We start from the raw sequence: 15,867 nt of genomic DNA, 5'->3' as shown, positions 1-15,867 counted from the left end.
TTCGTATAACTGACTATCGTAAGCTCGTCTGGTCTCTATGTACGTGATACCCTCGTTGTAACTTTCGTTGTACATTGCCAGCAAATATTTCTTGCGCAGGTTGTAGTTGGCTAGTATTGGCGAACCTGCTCTGTTCAACAATAGTTTAATTTTCGCCCACCTGTTAGCAGAATCTGTCGGCGTGTTTGTATCCTCCAATGACATGATGTTGATGAGAGTGTTCTGCTTCACGAGGTCATCAATGGTCAAGTTTGTGTCTTTTACCTAGGCGAAATGTAAAATGTGCGCTTGTTATTTTTGATAATTCAAATATTTTTTATCTACTCTTTAAACAGTTGATCTATTCAGCTATAATCAATAAATTTGGTAATTATCAACATAATTTGTATCAACCTTTATACCATTTCCTGTAAAAAACAATTTCAACGGTGTTTAATCTCTCTTACCTTCACCCAAGCATCGTTAGTAGGAGGGTTTACAAAGAAATCTGTATTCCATTCATTACGTGATTTCCCACCAGACTGAACAACGTGCAAGTACTGAAACTCATTCATGCTCCAAACAACCTCAAACAATTTCCTCTTGCCCAGCTGGTGATCTGAAATGAGCAGCAAAAATTTTGGTAACGTTGACAAAATTATTTGTTAGTACTTTTGTGGTTAACTATAAATGAATATTAACACGCAAGCAATTGTCAAATTTATATACAAGAATTTAGTTAATGTAAATTTTATTTATGAGATTGTTTGTTTAATTTTTGAAAATTGTTAATTCATTTTTTTGTCGTTATGCTATAAACTTAATTTTAATATTTCAATATGTCAAGAAAACTAATTTTTTAAAATTTAAAAAAGATACTTTCGTGAGAATGTAAGTTTCCACCCTTCGGCAAATCTTTCAGAGCGGCAAAAATCTCGCTGGATTTGATGCTTGTCAACGTTTGTTCGATTGGTCTTGATGGCAGAAAGTAACTCATGTTGGCCGCCTGCTCCCTCCACTTCAAGTGCTCCATGAAGTTGTTCACGACGACCTCATCCTATAAATGCATTTTATAGAAATTTCAAGCTGGCTTAAGTCCAAATAACGCTATGATTTTTAATGGTCCAATTTAATGAATGTTGAATTTTTTAGACAGCATACAAAAATAAGTTAAATTTACGTTGAAATTATTACTATATCAATTTTTCAAAATACTGTATCAACTGCCTACTTAGGTACTACTTTAAAATATATTCAACGCAAATAACACCCGTGGTTCACTGATAATTAACATTTTTGGAGACAGTTTACATTTATTTTTTTTTACATTTCATTTAAACTACAATTTAAAAAATAGTTTTCACATAACAAGTAGACAAACTTGGCTGTATGAAAATTTCCGTTGTTCATATTCTCGTTCGGAGGCCAGCATGTCATCTCTCAGCTGGAAGTATCCCCGCTCGTCATCCTTGTTCGATGACGACAAACTCAGCCACTCCGGAAAGACGTTGAACGCGTCGGCCCGCTTCATCTCGTCGATCAAGCTGCATCCAAGTAAATGGAATGTAACGACCAACAAAATGGACGGCTGATTTGGATGGTTCATGGTTGCTGGTCAGTGCTGACAACTTTCGTCGGAAGTGAAATTTTACAGATTGCAGATTCGTCAACTTCTAACAATTGTTTTATTAATAGTAGTGTCAGTAGTGGTATCCGGAATAATCGTAATACGCAATGTTGAGAAAGAATTATAGTAAAAAAAATTGAAGAAAAAAGTATTTGATGAGTTTTGACAGCTGTTGATTGACAAAGCAACAGTAAATTATTTATTGCCCGGTTAGCAGGCAGGTAGAACTATATAACGAAATTGTCGTGCTGAAAAAATACGATGGTCTCGGTAACTGGTGGTATTACTTCAGTGACAGTAACTTGTTCCTTCGTGCCTTCTGTTAATGAAGCATTCAACTATAGCCCATATATACACCCAGATATATATATATATATATATATATATATATATATATGTGTGTGTGTGTGTGTGTGTGTGTGTGTGCGTGTGTGTGTTGGTAATAATATATATGAATGGTATGTATAAATATATATAATAATGATATATATGTATATATATATATATTCAAATAATTAAACCATGCTTATATATATATTATATGTATAAATATATGCATAAATAAATTTTTAGTTGAAGCACTTTTTAATGTTTAAAGACAAAATCAACCTCCACAGATTATTTGTTATTAATTGTAATGCGTGGGTAACACAAATTTAAACAATTTCAAAAAGTTTATGTGGTACAAACGAGGCGAACCATGAATTAGATGACCATGACATCATTCCAAACTGCACACGAGTGTTTAGTTTCAATTTTGATTTTATTATTCAGTTTGTAAATTATTACTCAAATATCAAGTGAATTTTCAACGATTGGTTGGCAACGTTAAACTCTAAAAATCCATATCACAGTCCTATGCATATTCTATTTCTTGCTAAGATCCTCAGCCGAAATATTTGGAACAATGAATAAATAAATACATATTTAAGTTGTTTAAATCATTCACACATACACACACGCACGCACACGCGCGCACACACATTGACAAAGACAAATACAGCTAGATTTTTAATGCAAATATTTCTGGAACACTAATTGTTAAACTTGCAAATAAAGCATGCCTTGACGACTTGCACTAAATACCAATGTTAGAGGGGCTTACGAACGTCTTACAAGTACTTGAATACGTTTGGTTCCTGCAAATACCTCATAGCTACACGTTAATTCTAATTTTACTTTTTCAAAAATTTTTAATTTTAAACAAAATATTTTCACCTCTTGATTGCGTTCTGTAAAACAACAATCATTAAATGTATATATCATACTTGAAACAATTCATAAATACTATTGTATATATCTCGTTTTGTATGATGCTCAACCTACAACTTAACATGTTGCAGTTAATTAGATTTTTATGTCATCAAAAGCGTAAAAATTTGATTTAACAGATCACAAACAATATGAAGAATAGAGGTAGTAAATGAAATACAATGGCAGTGTTAAACGAAACACTTGTTAGCTACAAAATTATTCACATCCTTTGAAAGTGCTTGCATTAAACAGATGTTAATAAACACCAAAGACACTTTTTATAACACACATAACTTGTTTCGAATTTTTAATCACGCCTGTTAGTAGAAAATAACACTCCATTTGTAATAAAACAGAAACGAAAGTTATTATTTTTATTTAAAAAAATCGAAATCAATGGTTGTTGCAGAGTTGTGTTTTTGCTGGCGTGAGTTGTGTGATATGGTTTTGATCGGTGAATATGACGTGATTTCTTAAAAAAGCGAGTGTCGAAACTTTGACTGATCGATAAATGTGGGAATGGTAATTTAGTTTTAGTTGGTTAAATGATTAATGTAGTTTATGTAGTTGTTCTGAGGCAAACCCTTACAATGATGAGACAGCATATGTATCAAACTTGCTAAATTTTTAAAAGCTCAGCGACATGAAAATGTTTGATTTGATGGCACAGAGTCCGCGTGAGTGCATTGTCTCGAGCACTTTTAATAATGTCTATTTTATCAACATAATCTATAAATAATTACATCGCATTCATAGATTTATAGATTGCGAATAAATTCAGTGTTTATTCTATTAATTGAAATCCATGTGAAGGTTTAATTATAAATATTAAACAAAATTGCAAGTTTAAAAAGTATTTGTTTCACTTTCTAACATTTATTTATTTAATTCGGAACGTAATTAAACTTGTTGTCCTAAAGGTAGTCAGTTCTCTAGATGCGTAGTCAACATTTACCTAAGGGATAAGAGAGATTTATTGTGAAATAACAAGTCATGGACTATGTTAGGAATGTTGAGACGGCTTGAATATATCTACTGTCTCAATTTTACGGACATAATAAGCGCTTTACAAACAATACGGTGCACGGAATATTTGTATAAAAATTAAAAATATTGTTGATATGCATTATAATAAAATTGTTCATACTAGGAAATATTATTAATAGCGAAAATAACTGATTCAAGTTCGATAAAATGTTGCAAAATACCTTTAAAAATATCATTTAATGGATGAGTATCAACGAAATATCAACTAATGTGAAATGAGTTCATAAAACTGTTTAAATAAGATTAGCTACCGGGAAATAACTAAATGGAGTCACCTGTGTTAACAATTATTATCTAACAATTAATCACATTAAACTCATGGAAATAAAAGAAGTTTTCCATTTAGAGCAATGTGAATTTTGATTAATTATTTCTACGTAGCGTTATTTTGGCAATATTGACATTATCTGAAATCTGGCAGAAGATCACCGTGAAGATAACCACAGATATCCCAATCCCATATTTCTTGCACATTTACAAAAGAAATCTATTGTATATTTCTATTTTCGTCCACAAAGGCTCAAGTTTTTAAAAATCATCGCTAAGAACATTTAAAAAACCAACTCAACGTTTGATGTTCATATTTTAAGGAAGTAATTTATAAACAAAGTTTACAATTATTGTAATAGAAATGGACGCTGTAAAGGAACTTTTACTCCCGGCCGCCGCAAACGTCAGCGTGAAATCCAGATTGGTCTGCTTGTAATTATCTCCATCCAGGGCTACCTTCAAACTGACCTTCGTTGATTTGCCAGCACAAGCGGGGCACTTGGGAGCGGGGCATACAATGTGCCTGTCTGATATGTAGATGGCGTTTACATCGCCAATCGATTCAAATCGACATTTCGGTACCTTACAGATGGCAACTTCAAAGTTCCGACCGTACACGTGCACGTTTCCGCTTTCGTAGCCCTCAGTTGGCAACAGTCGCACGAACTTCACAGTCCTGTTTTCCTTGGCAGCTTCGGCAGCGAAGTCTCTTGCACATGCGATGTTCTTCATCTTAGTTATGTACTCATTCCACGATGGTCTCCACTTTTGTTCAATGGCAACATTTCTCTCGGCATCAGTCAATCCGTTGTAGACGAGAGAGTTGAGGGCTATCTTCTTCAGATCACCAAGCTCTAAACCCCATCCCACGTAAGCAACGTACCAGTCGACAACAACTGTATCGTATCCCATCGTGCCAGGATCATCTGGAGCGAGGACGATTGGGATGCCTTCCTTGTGGTAAACTTGTGCAAAGTGGTTGCGTAGGTCTGGATCGTATCCAAGAATCTTGTGTATATGAAAGGGTAAATATAAAATATTGTTTTTGTGTGAATGTATATCTGGTTATTCGATTAATAACATACATTTCCAATATTCGCAACAATTATCATACAACTCACTTGATTGCTAACAACACAAGCCTCAACGGCAACCTTCCTCTCCTTCATTATTTGGCGCAGGTAGGGCATTTTGAGGAAGCCCTTGCCGTGGCCCACCCTTTTCGCGGCCAACAAAATGGATTCGTAAGCATTCTCCAACGTTGGCACTATGTCATCATCTTTCGTGTAAGTCATCAGGTCGATCGGCCAGTTCGTTTCTACGGAGTGAAGGTACAAAGGAACAGAAATTCCGCCTGGTCCATGTTTAAGTTTTCTTGTTAGTTTTTTTTTATAAAATATTAAAATATAAATATTAATTTTTTCTGCGTTGTTGTACACGTGGTCATAGATTTAAAATATCAGTGCTAAACAATGAACATGACAACAAACCCTTTTGAAAGTTGGTTAAATACTCATCGATGAACTTCAACGACGAGTATCCAGCATCTTCTTCTCCAACGGCATCGAATCCGATCATGTGTTGGGGGTAGCTCTGAAACATTTTTATCGTTTTGTTCAAAGCTCTCTGAAACACTGTTTCATTTTTGCTTCTGCTTGCATAACCAATGGCTTTATGTCCTATGAACCTAGGGTGCGTATCGGAAAATTCCTTGGCAGCATCTAAAGCCACTTGTATCTCGATTGAAAAATCGGCACCCAAATATTTTTTTCCATAAGTTGCGCTGTTTGCTCCCGAAGGATCCATCACATACAGTATGTTGTCGTAAGCTCGCCTGCTTTCTATGTACGTGATACCTTCGTTGTAACTTTCGTTGTACATCGCCAGCAAATATTTCTTGCGCAGGTTGTAGTTGGCTAGTATTGGCGAACCTGCTCTGTTCCATAGGCGGTTGAGCTTTGACCACCTGTTAGCAGAATCTGTCGGCGTGTTTGTATCCTCCAATGACATGATGTTGATGAGAGTGTTCTGCTTCACGAGGTCATCAATGGTCAAGTTTGTGTCTTTTACCTGGGTGTACAGAAATGTAAAAATAAATCATTATTAATTTGTAAGTTTTTAACAGAAAATATATTCTAATTTGTGCCTGAATTGTTATATTTTAACCAGTCAGTTGTTTTCGTTCAACCTGCAATACAAAACCGTTTTGACATATTGTAATATTAGTTCATAAAATTATCAATTTTTTATAAAAAATTTTTAAAAATTATTAATGATGCGAAACAGTTTCAACGATATTACACACCTTTACCCAAACTTCATTGGTAGGAGGGTTTACAAAGAAATCTGTATTCCATTCATTACGTGATTTCCCACCGGACTGAACAACGTGCAAGTACTGAAACTCATCCATGCTCCAAACGATTTCAAACAATTTCCTCTTGCCCAGCTGGTGATCTGAAATGAGCAGCAAAAATTTTGGTAACGTTGACAAAATTATTTGTTAGTACTTTTGTGGTTAACTATAAATGTATATATAATATATATACGTAAGCATTTGGCTAATTTATATTCAAGAAGTTTTACTCTATGTAAATTTTATTAATGGGATTCGTTTGTTTAATTTTTTTAAATTGTTTTTTTTTTCGTCATTTTTCCCTTAAATTTTTTCTGCTATATATCAGTATGTAAAAAAAAAATTTAAAAAAGATACTTTCGTGAGAATGTAAGTTTCCACCCTTTGGCAAATCTTTCAGAGCGGCAAACATCTCGCTGGATTTGATGCTTGTCAACGTTTGTTCGATTGGTCTTGATGGCAAAAAGTAACTCATGTTGGCCGCTTGCTCCCTCCACTTCAAGTACTCCATGTAGTTGTTCACGACCACCTCATCCTATAAATGCATTTTTCATAAAAATTTCAATTTGGCTCAAGTCAAAATAACGAGATGGTTTTAAACTATCAAAACTATAGAATGTCACCTTTTTTATGCCGCATCAACAAATTAAAGTTTGCCTTAGATTTATAGCGATAGTTTAACAAACTGCAAAACAATAAATTAAACTGACTTGACTGTATAAAAATTTCCGTTGCTCATATTCTCGTTCGGAGGCCAGCATGTCATCTCTCAGCTGGAAGTATCCCCGCTCGTCATCCTTGTTCGATGACGACAAACTCAGCCACTCCGGAAAGACGTTGAACGCGTCGGCCCGCTTCATCTCGTCGATCAAGCTGCATCCAAGTAAATGGAATGTAACGACCAACAAAATGGACGGCTGATTTGGATGGTTCATGGTTGCTGGTCAGTGCTGACAACTTTCGTCGGAAGCGGTCTTAGTACTTGCTGGAAATAATGATAGCGATGAAAATGGTAGTAGGAACAGCTGTATTCTTTTACTTATTTTTAGTAAAATTTAGCGTTAGTTAAACTTAATGTTGGTGCTAATGATATAAAATTTTAATTATAAAAATAAAATTAACAAAAGTATATAAAATAAGCATTGATGTCTGAGGGTTGTCAGAGAAGATAGTCTGGCAGTCTGGCATTTACATAGTCAATTATGAAGTAGTTTGCCGCTAATAAACGAAAAGTTGGGGTGGTCCTGGTAAATCTTTAGTAGTAGAGGTAGCTATATATTTGATTTTTTAAGTAAATAAGTTACGCTTAGTTTATCTATCTACATCTTCAGACAGCTTATAGCTTATTCGATATATATAAATATAAATTGGTTTTATATTTAAAGGTATGGCGTTTCAGTGTTGACATTAGGAATCAACCGTCATGCACGTACATGTATCTATGCCTATGTGTTGTTTACATTATTTTTATGTGTGTGTATGTGTGTGTCTGTTTATATATGCGTGAAACTTTTTATTTTGTATCCATACCTTTTACTTTCATCTTTAAGATAAAAAAGCCATATAGCCACACACGCTTGCACTTGCACACACACACACACACACACACACATTAGTGACGATTCCTCGGACGTTACAAAAACCAACATTAACGCATGATTTGATTTGCGTCAAGCTCATTCAATGCAACCGTTGTCACAGTTGAAGCAGACACACATATAGCAGAGAGGGAGAGAGAGAGAGAGAGAGAGAGAAAGAGAGAGAGAGAGAGAAAAGATAGAGAAAGAAAGAGAAAAGGGAGAGAGAGAGAAAGAGAGAAAAGGGAGAGAGAGAGAAGGAAAAGAAAGAGAGAAGCAGCTTGATATTTAATGCAAATAGTTCTGGAACGTTCAGTTGTTGAACGTGCAAATAAAGCATTCATGTACGACTTGCACTTAAATATCATTGGCAGATGAGCTTATGAACACATTACAAGTACTTGAACGCGCTTGGTGCCTGCAAATACATTATACAGGCTGTGGTTCGTCGGTGCAGTTCACCGTTCATTAAATTTATTTTTAATTTTTCGTGGGTTTTAATTTTAGACAAAATATTTTCACAGTTAAGACGTGTTAAGTAACAAACAAACATTAAATGTACAGTTAAGCTCAGGTGCGTCTGCCAACGCAATGCAATCGTATAACACATCATAAGAATTTAATATAACCACACATGTGCAAGATTTATCAGACATCACGAATGTAATATTGCCATCATGCACAAAACAAAGCATCACGAACTATCAAATAAAATTCACAAACAATCTTAAAAATTATATTTTAGTAAAATTGGATGTAAGATGTAACTGATGCTGAATGTGAATTAATTTAATTTAGTTGTCAAAGATGAATTTAACTGAAAAAACTAAACAAAATATGATTAATACTATTGGCTATGTTGGCATATATTTGAGATTGATATTAACAAATTAAAAAGTTTTGTTTATAAAATATGTTTATTGTAATTTTTTATTTAAATAAATTTTAATGAAACAAATTTTCGCAGATCGATAGATCGTTCGGCCCATTGCAATCAAATTTAAAAAAAAATTCCATTTACGTGCGAGCAAACAAATTTCACCGTTTTAACTACACTACATCAAATCCAGTAAAAAATTTGAGTAAACAAATGATGTTATGTAAATACAATCAACTATTTGATTGAACTATGAATTATTCTCTTTTAGTTTTTATTTTCATTTATTATTATTATTTTTATTTTACCTCAAATAAATGCTTGCTTTTAATTAAAAATTTCTTTAAATTACGCACACCAACGGCCTAATCAGTACTTGAATGCAAATTACTTCTCAGCTTTCAAGCAAAAACATTTGAAAAGGGTAGAAGATGGAAAATTATTGCTTGTTCACGAATACTTGAATCAAAATTTATATATAACAAAGCGTTTAGAGCCTGGCCAACTTTCTTCAAAAGACATTAAATTTCACAAGCTTAAATGGATCCGATAATTTTTAAAAGTTTTCTACGTGAGTATTTCACTTGTAAATTTTCTGTGGACTCCTTATTATTGACTATAACTTCATTAGTTTCATCTACAATTGATTGCTGTAACTTGCTGTATGATTCTACTATCTTTTAAATAAAACTTCCACATCTACTCGCTATTTTAGTTACTCCTGTCCTATCTTCTCTTGTATCTTTAAATATTTTGTTCTCTACCTCAAAAATATAGATTAATTATTAGAGATTAACGTACAAAACAAATCGCAAACTGACTTATTTAAAAAATATTCATCTGACGTTTTTACTAAACCCATGTTCCCTGGTCTACGATTGTCTTCTCGTTCTCACTAGTTTTTTAAATTCCTATTAAACATTTTAGGTTACCCTTTTGTTCTTATGGATCAATTTTCTGAAACTTTCATCCTTCTCTCCTAGCTTATTGTCAGTCAAGTAATTTAAAATGAATCTAAAATCCCATCTGTTTGCAAAATTCATTCCAGAGAGCACTGTTGAACGTTTCGGAAACTACGCTTGCGAAAAAAATTATTTGACAGTGAACATTCCAAAAAAATTTTATTTTTTTAACAGTGTTGCATTTATAATTGTGAACAAATTGTTTTATTAATGTGTTTCAATTTCAGTTGTACGTTCAAAATAAGTTGCAAGAAAATTTAATTTTCTGAAACATCATTTATCCCAAGTATTTTTTCACGTACGCTTGGATGTTTTCAACGCAGGCGTCTGATTTCTTTTCGACGTCTATATTGGTCACTTTGATGCTCTCAATATGCTTTCCAAACAGTGCAATCAAACAAATTGAAGGACTTACGTCGTGGATAATTGTCAAGTTTATGGCTTCGTTTATGAGTATTTGATCATTGCGATTGTTCAGTTTTCATTGGACGCTTTATTTTCATCAAATGGAGCTTCGATGATCAGTCGATATGCGGGCACATTGGTCTCAGAAACTGGAGATAGATCACATTTTTATGATAACTTTAAATATATTTTCACCAGAATATTTATTATTTAAAAAATAAATTTCATTAACCTCGCAAGTTAACTTACCAACACTTTTGTCATACGAAATGCACATGCTGTCACCCAAGTCAATCCCATATCCATAAAAACTGTTTTTTATATATCCGTGCTCGTTAACTTGCCAGTCCCATAAATATTCTGGATAGTCTCTATTATCCACTTCAATTATAGTAACGCCATCTACAAAACCAGGAACTAAACAGAATTTTGAATTTTTCCAACATATTCTAAACTTCGAGTTCCTGCTATAAATTAATTTTTGACATTGAAAAATTTTGTCATGCCCAAAGCGACTAAATGTAACTAATTAAATTTAATATTTTATAAATGAAAATATCAAAAATAGTGCATTCCGTTCCGTAGCAAAATTCAAATGATCAATCTCTTAGAATACGAACATTTTATAATTTTAAGTTAACCAGTTTAGAAAACGAAATGAAACGAAACGATTAACAATATTTAATAAAATATTTTTAATGTTAAAACGATACATTCATTTAAAAACGTCTAATCAACTATCAGGTGATTTTTTTTTATTCAATCAAGTTTGATGTGTTAAAATGATTTAATCTTTATATCAATTTTTTTACTTGAGCATAACCCGCATAAAAATAATAAATCAATATAAGGAATCAACATTTTTTTTATAAATACAATATTGCAAACCTTTCTTGGCAGTAAACAACAGATTGAATGACCGTCACCAGGACCAACCCAAGCCAAATTCGCTCGAACATATTATATTAGTCCTTGTCCTGTACGGTTCTTCTGAAATTCTGAAACACAAAATTTCAAAAGTTTGCTAACAATAGGATCAACAATTAATCAGGAAAATTCTGAGAAATTCTGAAACACAAAATTTCAAAAGTTTGCTAACAATAGGATCAACAATTAATCAGGAAAATTTTGAGAAATTCTGAAACACAAAATTTCAAAAGTTTGTTAACAATAGGATCAACAATTAATCAGCAATTAACTGCTAAAGTTTCTTTTTTGTTTGTTTCAAAATAGGATATAATATATGATGCAATAACGTAACTTACGCCTAAAAATTTCTATCTACGTGGCAGTTTTTTAGAGTAACTTACCATTATCTGGTGTCGTTGGATTAATTTGAATTTTCACATTTAACATCTGCTCCTATTCAAATTAACTTCAATGAAATTAAACTAAATCTACGTTTTTCTCTGACAACTCGTAAAAAAATTCATTTTTGTTTTAATGTGCACACCTTGCTCAAAACACATATTGAAGAATGGAGACTCAATTACACATGTGTAGAATTCATACATGTGTGGACAACGGCATTAAACATGATCTAGTCGAGTTGTCTGTTCAATAAAAAGGTTTTTTTTATAAATAAGATTTAAACGAAATACCATTAGAGTCCAACAAGGGGCATTCTGTAGACAAATCTTTTAATAAATACACAATTAAGCTTAGAAATAAATAAATGAATGAACGAAAGATAATTAACAAGTGATTTGAAAGTACGACTGACAAAACGGATGAAAGTACGAATGAAATAATAAATGAATGAACGGGTAAACGAAAAAAGCAAACCAAAAAGTTAGCCACTGCCGACGTCCAACGGCATGAAATGTTTGGAAAAAAGAGGGTCATAGAAGACTGCAAATATCACTTACTCTAGTTCACTGTTACTAACCATTTGAATCTAAAAATATTCATTACTTTGATCAATCAGACACGGAATTAACATGCAAACACCTTCACTCATCTTAAACTGAAACACCATTGCACAAACACATAGACACCACACACACACACACACACACATAGACACCACACACACACGCACACACACACGACAAACACATAAACAAAAATAATCAGAGAATCACCACAGGAATGAAGGTTAGGATGTTGATTTATAGGCGATTTTGCGCCTGTAAAAATGTAGGTGTTGTTGCGTTTGTTGTTGTATATGTTGTTATTTGTTTCATGTGCTGTTGTGTTGTATATATTGTTGTGTATTTGCTGTTGTATATGATGTTGTTTGATTGTATGTGTTGTTGTGTGTGTTGTATAGTTTGTTTGTATAGCTTGTCGTGTGTGTTGTAAAGGTTGTTGTTGTATATGTTGTTGTACATGTTGTGCATATGTGTTTTCTTGTATGTTTCTTTGATACTCCACCCTTGGATTTTTATTTGTTACGACAATTCACTTTTAGCTCTCTGGGTCGGCGCAAGAAGCAACATGATGGAACTGAAAAGCGAAAGTGATCGCCACCGGATTTCAACTGCAATCGAAAAATGCAAAAAAGTTATCATTGGTCTGCAGGTGATGGGTTTGTTTTAAGATAAATTATCTATTACTTAGTTTTATTATATTAAAATATATAATAATATCTTGTCATGTTTTAGATTTTTTAAATAAATAAATGATTAACATTAAAATTAATTAATTATTAAATAAAATATAAATTATAAATTATATTTTTTAATTATGGATCTAACTAAAACGTCTAAATTTAATTTAATTACTTTTAAAAATTAAATTAAATGGGCATATAAATAATTTTTCCAATAGCAATTGCACAAAATACCTGGAGTAAGTATTTCTGTCTCAGTCAATGGCTCACTTGTTTGGACAGAAGGTATTGTATGCTAGTTGCATTTATTTCATTAATTAAAAATTGAAACTTTTGAATTAATATTATTGAAATAGACCTTTCAAAATTGATATTTTTAATTTTTATCATGAATATTTTCCAGGTTTTGGTCATTCAGATGTGGAGAATAATACTTTATGTACTGAAAACACAGTTATGAAAATTGCAAGCATAAGCAAGTGCATAACATCTGCATTGATGGCCAATGAAATTGACAAAGGTAGACTAGACTTGGATGCTAATATTAATCAGTATCTAGACTGGCCTGAACTGTTTTATAATGAAAAAAGTGTTAGTTCAAATTTAATTTTTTGATATTGTATATCTTTTTATTAGTTTTGTGATTGAAGCTTAAATGAGCAATTTAGTATCTAATGTACTTAATCAGTTTTAATAAAAAATATTCAAAGGTTTTTATTACACCTAGGATGTTGGCATGTCATCTTGCAGGAATTCGTGCCTACAAATATAATTCTGAACTAACAGCAGAAGAACCGGTGATTCAAAATATAATTGTTATAAAACTTTGAATAATGCAATTGTTGTTGAGCAAAGTTAAACCATTCTAAAATTTGGATCTGGGATGCATTTAAATGAATCTAATGCAATTTATTAAAGAATTATAGATACGATGAATATCACATTGTGGAGAACTACCCAAATGTTACATCTGCTTTGCAATTGTTTAAACGTGATGAACTCATTTCAGAGCCAGGTCTGGTGAGCACGTTTCACCTTTTAAACCGTTATTTCTATCTAGCCTGCACAGACAACTTGTTTTAAACTAAACAGGTAGCAAATTCAATTACTCCAATCATGGGTACACACTTTTGAGTGCAGTCCTGGAAAAATCATCAAAGATGGAATTCAAGGAGATGTTGTTCAGAATGTTTTCATCTTTAGAAATGAATTATACACACGTAGATGATGATCAACAGAAAGTTATCAATGATTTATCAAGGCTAGCATTAATTACCTTAACTTTTTATGTTCAATGGTTGTCAAATTAATGCCATTTGTTCACCAGCATTGCCACTTTTCATATTAATATGGAAAGATCTGAAACTCTATAGAAAGCGAACATGTTATAAATAAAGATAATTTTTAAATGATCTTATTCTCCAGGCATTACAAATTGGTAAATGATAAGCCAGTGATCTGTCCTCAAACTTCAAGTTCCTTCAAGATTGCTGGCGCAGGATTGCTCTCCACTTCTGTAGATCTTATCCGATTTGCAAATTACATCATTTCTTGTTATCGAGGCAAAAATAAAACGCCAGGTTGACAACATCTGCCATATGCATAATTCAAACATTTTATTTTTGCCGGCGCTATATAACTAAAGCAAAAGATTGAAAGCAACCAACGACATCTATGCCACTTCTTCTTAATCGTTCTGGCGTTTAAAGTAACGCTGAAATTACTGTCATGTTCTATATTTCAATGCACAATCTTTAGTTTGGAGCGTGTGTTGGATACAAAAAGAAAAACAACTAATTTCTCATTAAATGTAAAATGACTTCAAGGTCATTTAGCATTAACGTAATTTAGCAAAAGCTTTTTTTTTAATAAACGACTGTTGGTTAAAACAGTTTTAAAAATTGCTCAACAAACTAATAACGAATGTAAATTAAGACTTTGTAGCTCTCGAATGTAATGCATGCAATATAAAACTAAAATTCAGGAGGCTTAAGTAAAGAGATCGTTCGCACGCTCTGGACGCCAGTGAAAAACGGCATTCTTGTAAATAATATCAACTTTCAGTACGGTCTGGGTTGGCAGGTAAATTGGAAAAAAGGGAATGATAGAATGTATGTTGGACATACTGGGAGAGCTACAGGAGCCAGCTCCGTCTTGATGATCTCACTGCCATTCAACAGGGGAAAGTTCTCAAATCCAGGTAGTTCTCGCCCCCAGTTTCATTACCTTATTCTTCATTTCAAACTTTCTGCTATTAACACAGTACTGTTTATATATAACTTTAGATGATGACGCGGAAAATGCTGAACAATTATGGAATCTCCAAGGTGGTTAATAAATTAAGCTATTTTTAAAATGTGTTTTAAAATTTTATTCTTTTGCAATGTTTCGTCAAAAATTGTATGCAGATTCTAGCAAAGGAAACAGTCTGGCAGTGGTTATTTTGTCAAACATGCAAGGAGTTTCACTGAACGATGTCTCTATTAACATTTTGGACATTTTTAGTCAAGCTATTGATGGATAACTTGCTGAAATTTCCATTTACCGATAGATTTTACAATTGAAATTATCTCCCTGCATAGTCCCACATATTGTGTGAAATTTAGGATTTTGTATTCAGTTTTTTATTTGTTTTTTTTTTCAATAAGATTATCAATCCTACTCTGGTCAGAGTGATCAAACAAAATTGCTCTAAGTTTCGCACTAATGGTGAAAACAGATATTAGCATATTTAGGATGAATCTCGGGTTTTATTGAAAATGATTGGAATAATCACACGAAGTCTAAAAAAATTTAATGCCGTTTATTTCATTAAAAAAATTTAATAATTCAAATGTGGCACTCTTATAACATTTGTTATCAATCGAATTGGCGGCTGTGATATGTTAGTGTAAAACCAATCTAATATAACAGAATAAAAATCATTTGAATATGTAGTTCAATCAAGAAAATTATATGC

The 15,867-nt window shown here is 32.7% G+C and overlaps 3 protein-coding genes across 3 annotated transcripts; 1 reads left to right on the top strand and 2 right to left on the bottom strand.

Moving 5' to 3' along the window:
- Positions 1 to 3,716: 3,716 nt before the first annotated feature.
- Positions 3,717 to 6,050, bottom strand: HELRODRAFT_112911 (hypothetical protein). Its single transcript, XM_009022621.1, has 3 exons — positions 5,670 to 6,050; positions 5,299 to 5,533; positions 3,717 to 5,185 (listed from the first exon to the last, which is right to left on the bottom strand). The coding sequence occupies exons 1-3, from the start codon at positions 5,981 to 5,983 to the stop codon at positions 4,493 to 4,495; spliced, it is 1,242 nt and encodes a 413-aa protein (XP_009020869.1). The 5' UTR covers positions 5,984 to 6,050; the 3' UTR covers positions 3,717 to 4,492.
- Positions 6,051 to 10,226: 4,176 nt separating this feature from the next.
- On the bottom strand, positions 10,227 to 11,868 carry HELRODRAFT_175186 (hypothetical protein; the record flags this gene model as incomplete). The annotated part of the gene is made up of 3 exons (XM_009022620.1): positions 10,227 to 10,390; positions 10,604 to 10,771; positions 11,808 to 11,868. The coding sequence occupies 3 exons, from the start codon at positions 11,866 to 11,868 to the stop codon at positions 10,227 to 10,229; spliced, it is 393 nt and encodes a 130-aa protein (XP_009020868.1).
- Positions 11,869 to 12,793: 925 nt separating this feature from the next.
- On the top strand, positions 12,794 to 15,432 carry HELRODRAFT_175185 (hypothetical protein; the record flags this gene model as incomplete). Its single annotated transcript, XM_009022619.1, has 9 exons — positions 12,794 to 12,877; positions 13,127 to 13,193; positions 13,312 to 13,499; positions 13,619 to 13,705; positions 13,827 to 13,923; positions 14,001 to 14,097; positions 14,334 to 14,488; positions 14,893 to 15,108; positions 15,317 to 15,432. The coding sequence occupies 9 exons, from the start codon at positions 12,794 to 12,796 to the stop codon at positions 15,430 to 15,432; spliced, it is 1,107 nt and encodes a 368-aa protein (XP_009020867.1).
- Positions 15,433 to 15,867: the final 435 nt, after the last annotated feature.

Source organism: Helobdella robusta, assembly GCF_000326865.2.
Source record: "Helobdella robusta unplaced genomic scaffold HELROscaffold_32, whole genome shotgun sequence".
Lineage (NCBI taxonomy): Eukaryota > Metazoa > Annelida > Clitellata > Rhynchobdellida > Glossiphoniidae > Helobdella > Helobdella robusta.
Note: the sequence above shows the minus strand (reverse complement) of the source record. Positions and strands in the feature narration are given on the sequence as shown.

What these genes read in the sequence shown, in the direction of transcription:
- HELRODRAFT_112911 (XM_009022621.1), bottom strand. Translation starts at nt 5,983, where the DNA reads ATGGATCCTTCGGGAGCAAACAGCGCAACTTATGGAAAAAAATATTTG. An exon ending in TATTTAACCAACTTTCAAAA is followed by an intron (nt 5,534 to 5,669) that starts GGGTTTGTTGTC and finishes TAAACATGGACC; the next exon opens with AGGCGGAATTTCTGTTCCTT. An exon ending in CTTGTGTTGTTAGCAATCAA is followed by an intron (nt 5,186 to 5,298) that starts GTGAGTTGTATG and finishes CATATACACAAG; the next exon opens with ATTCTTGGATACGATCCAGA.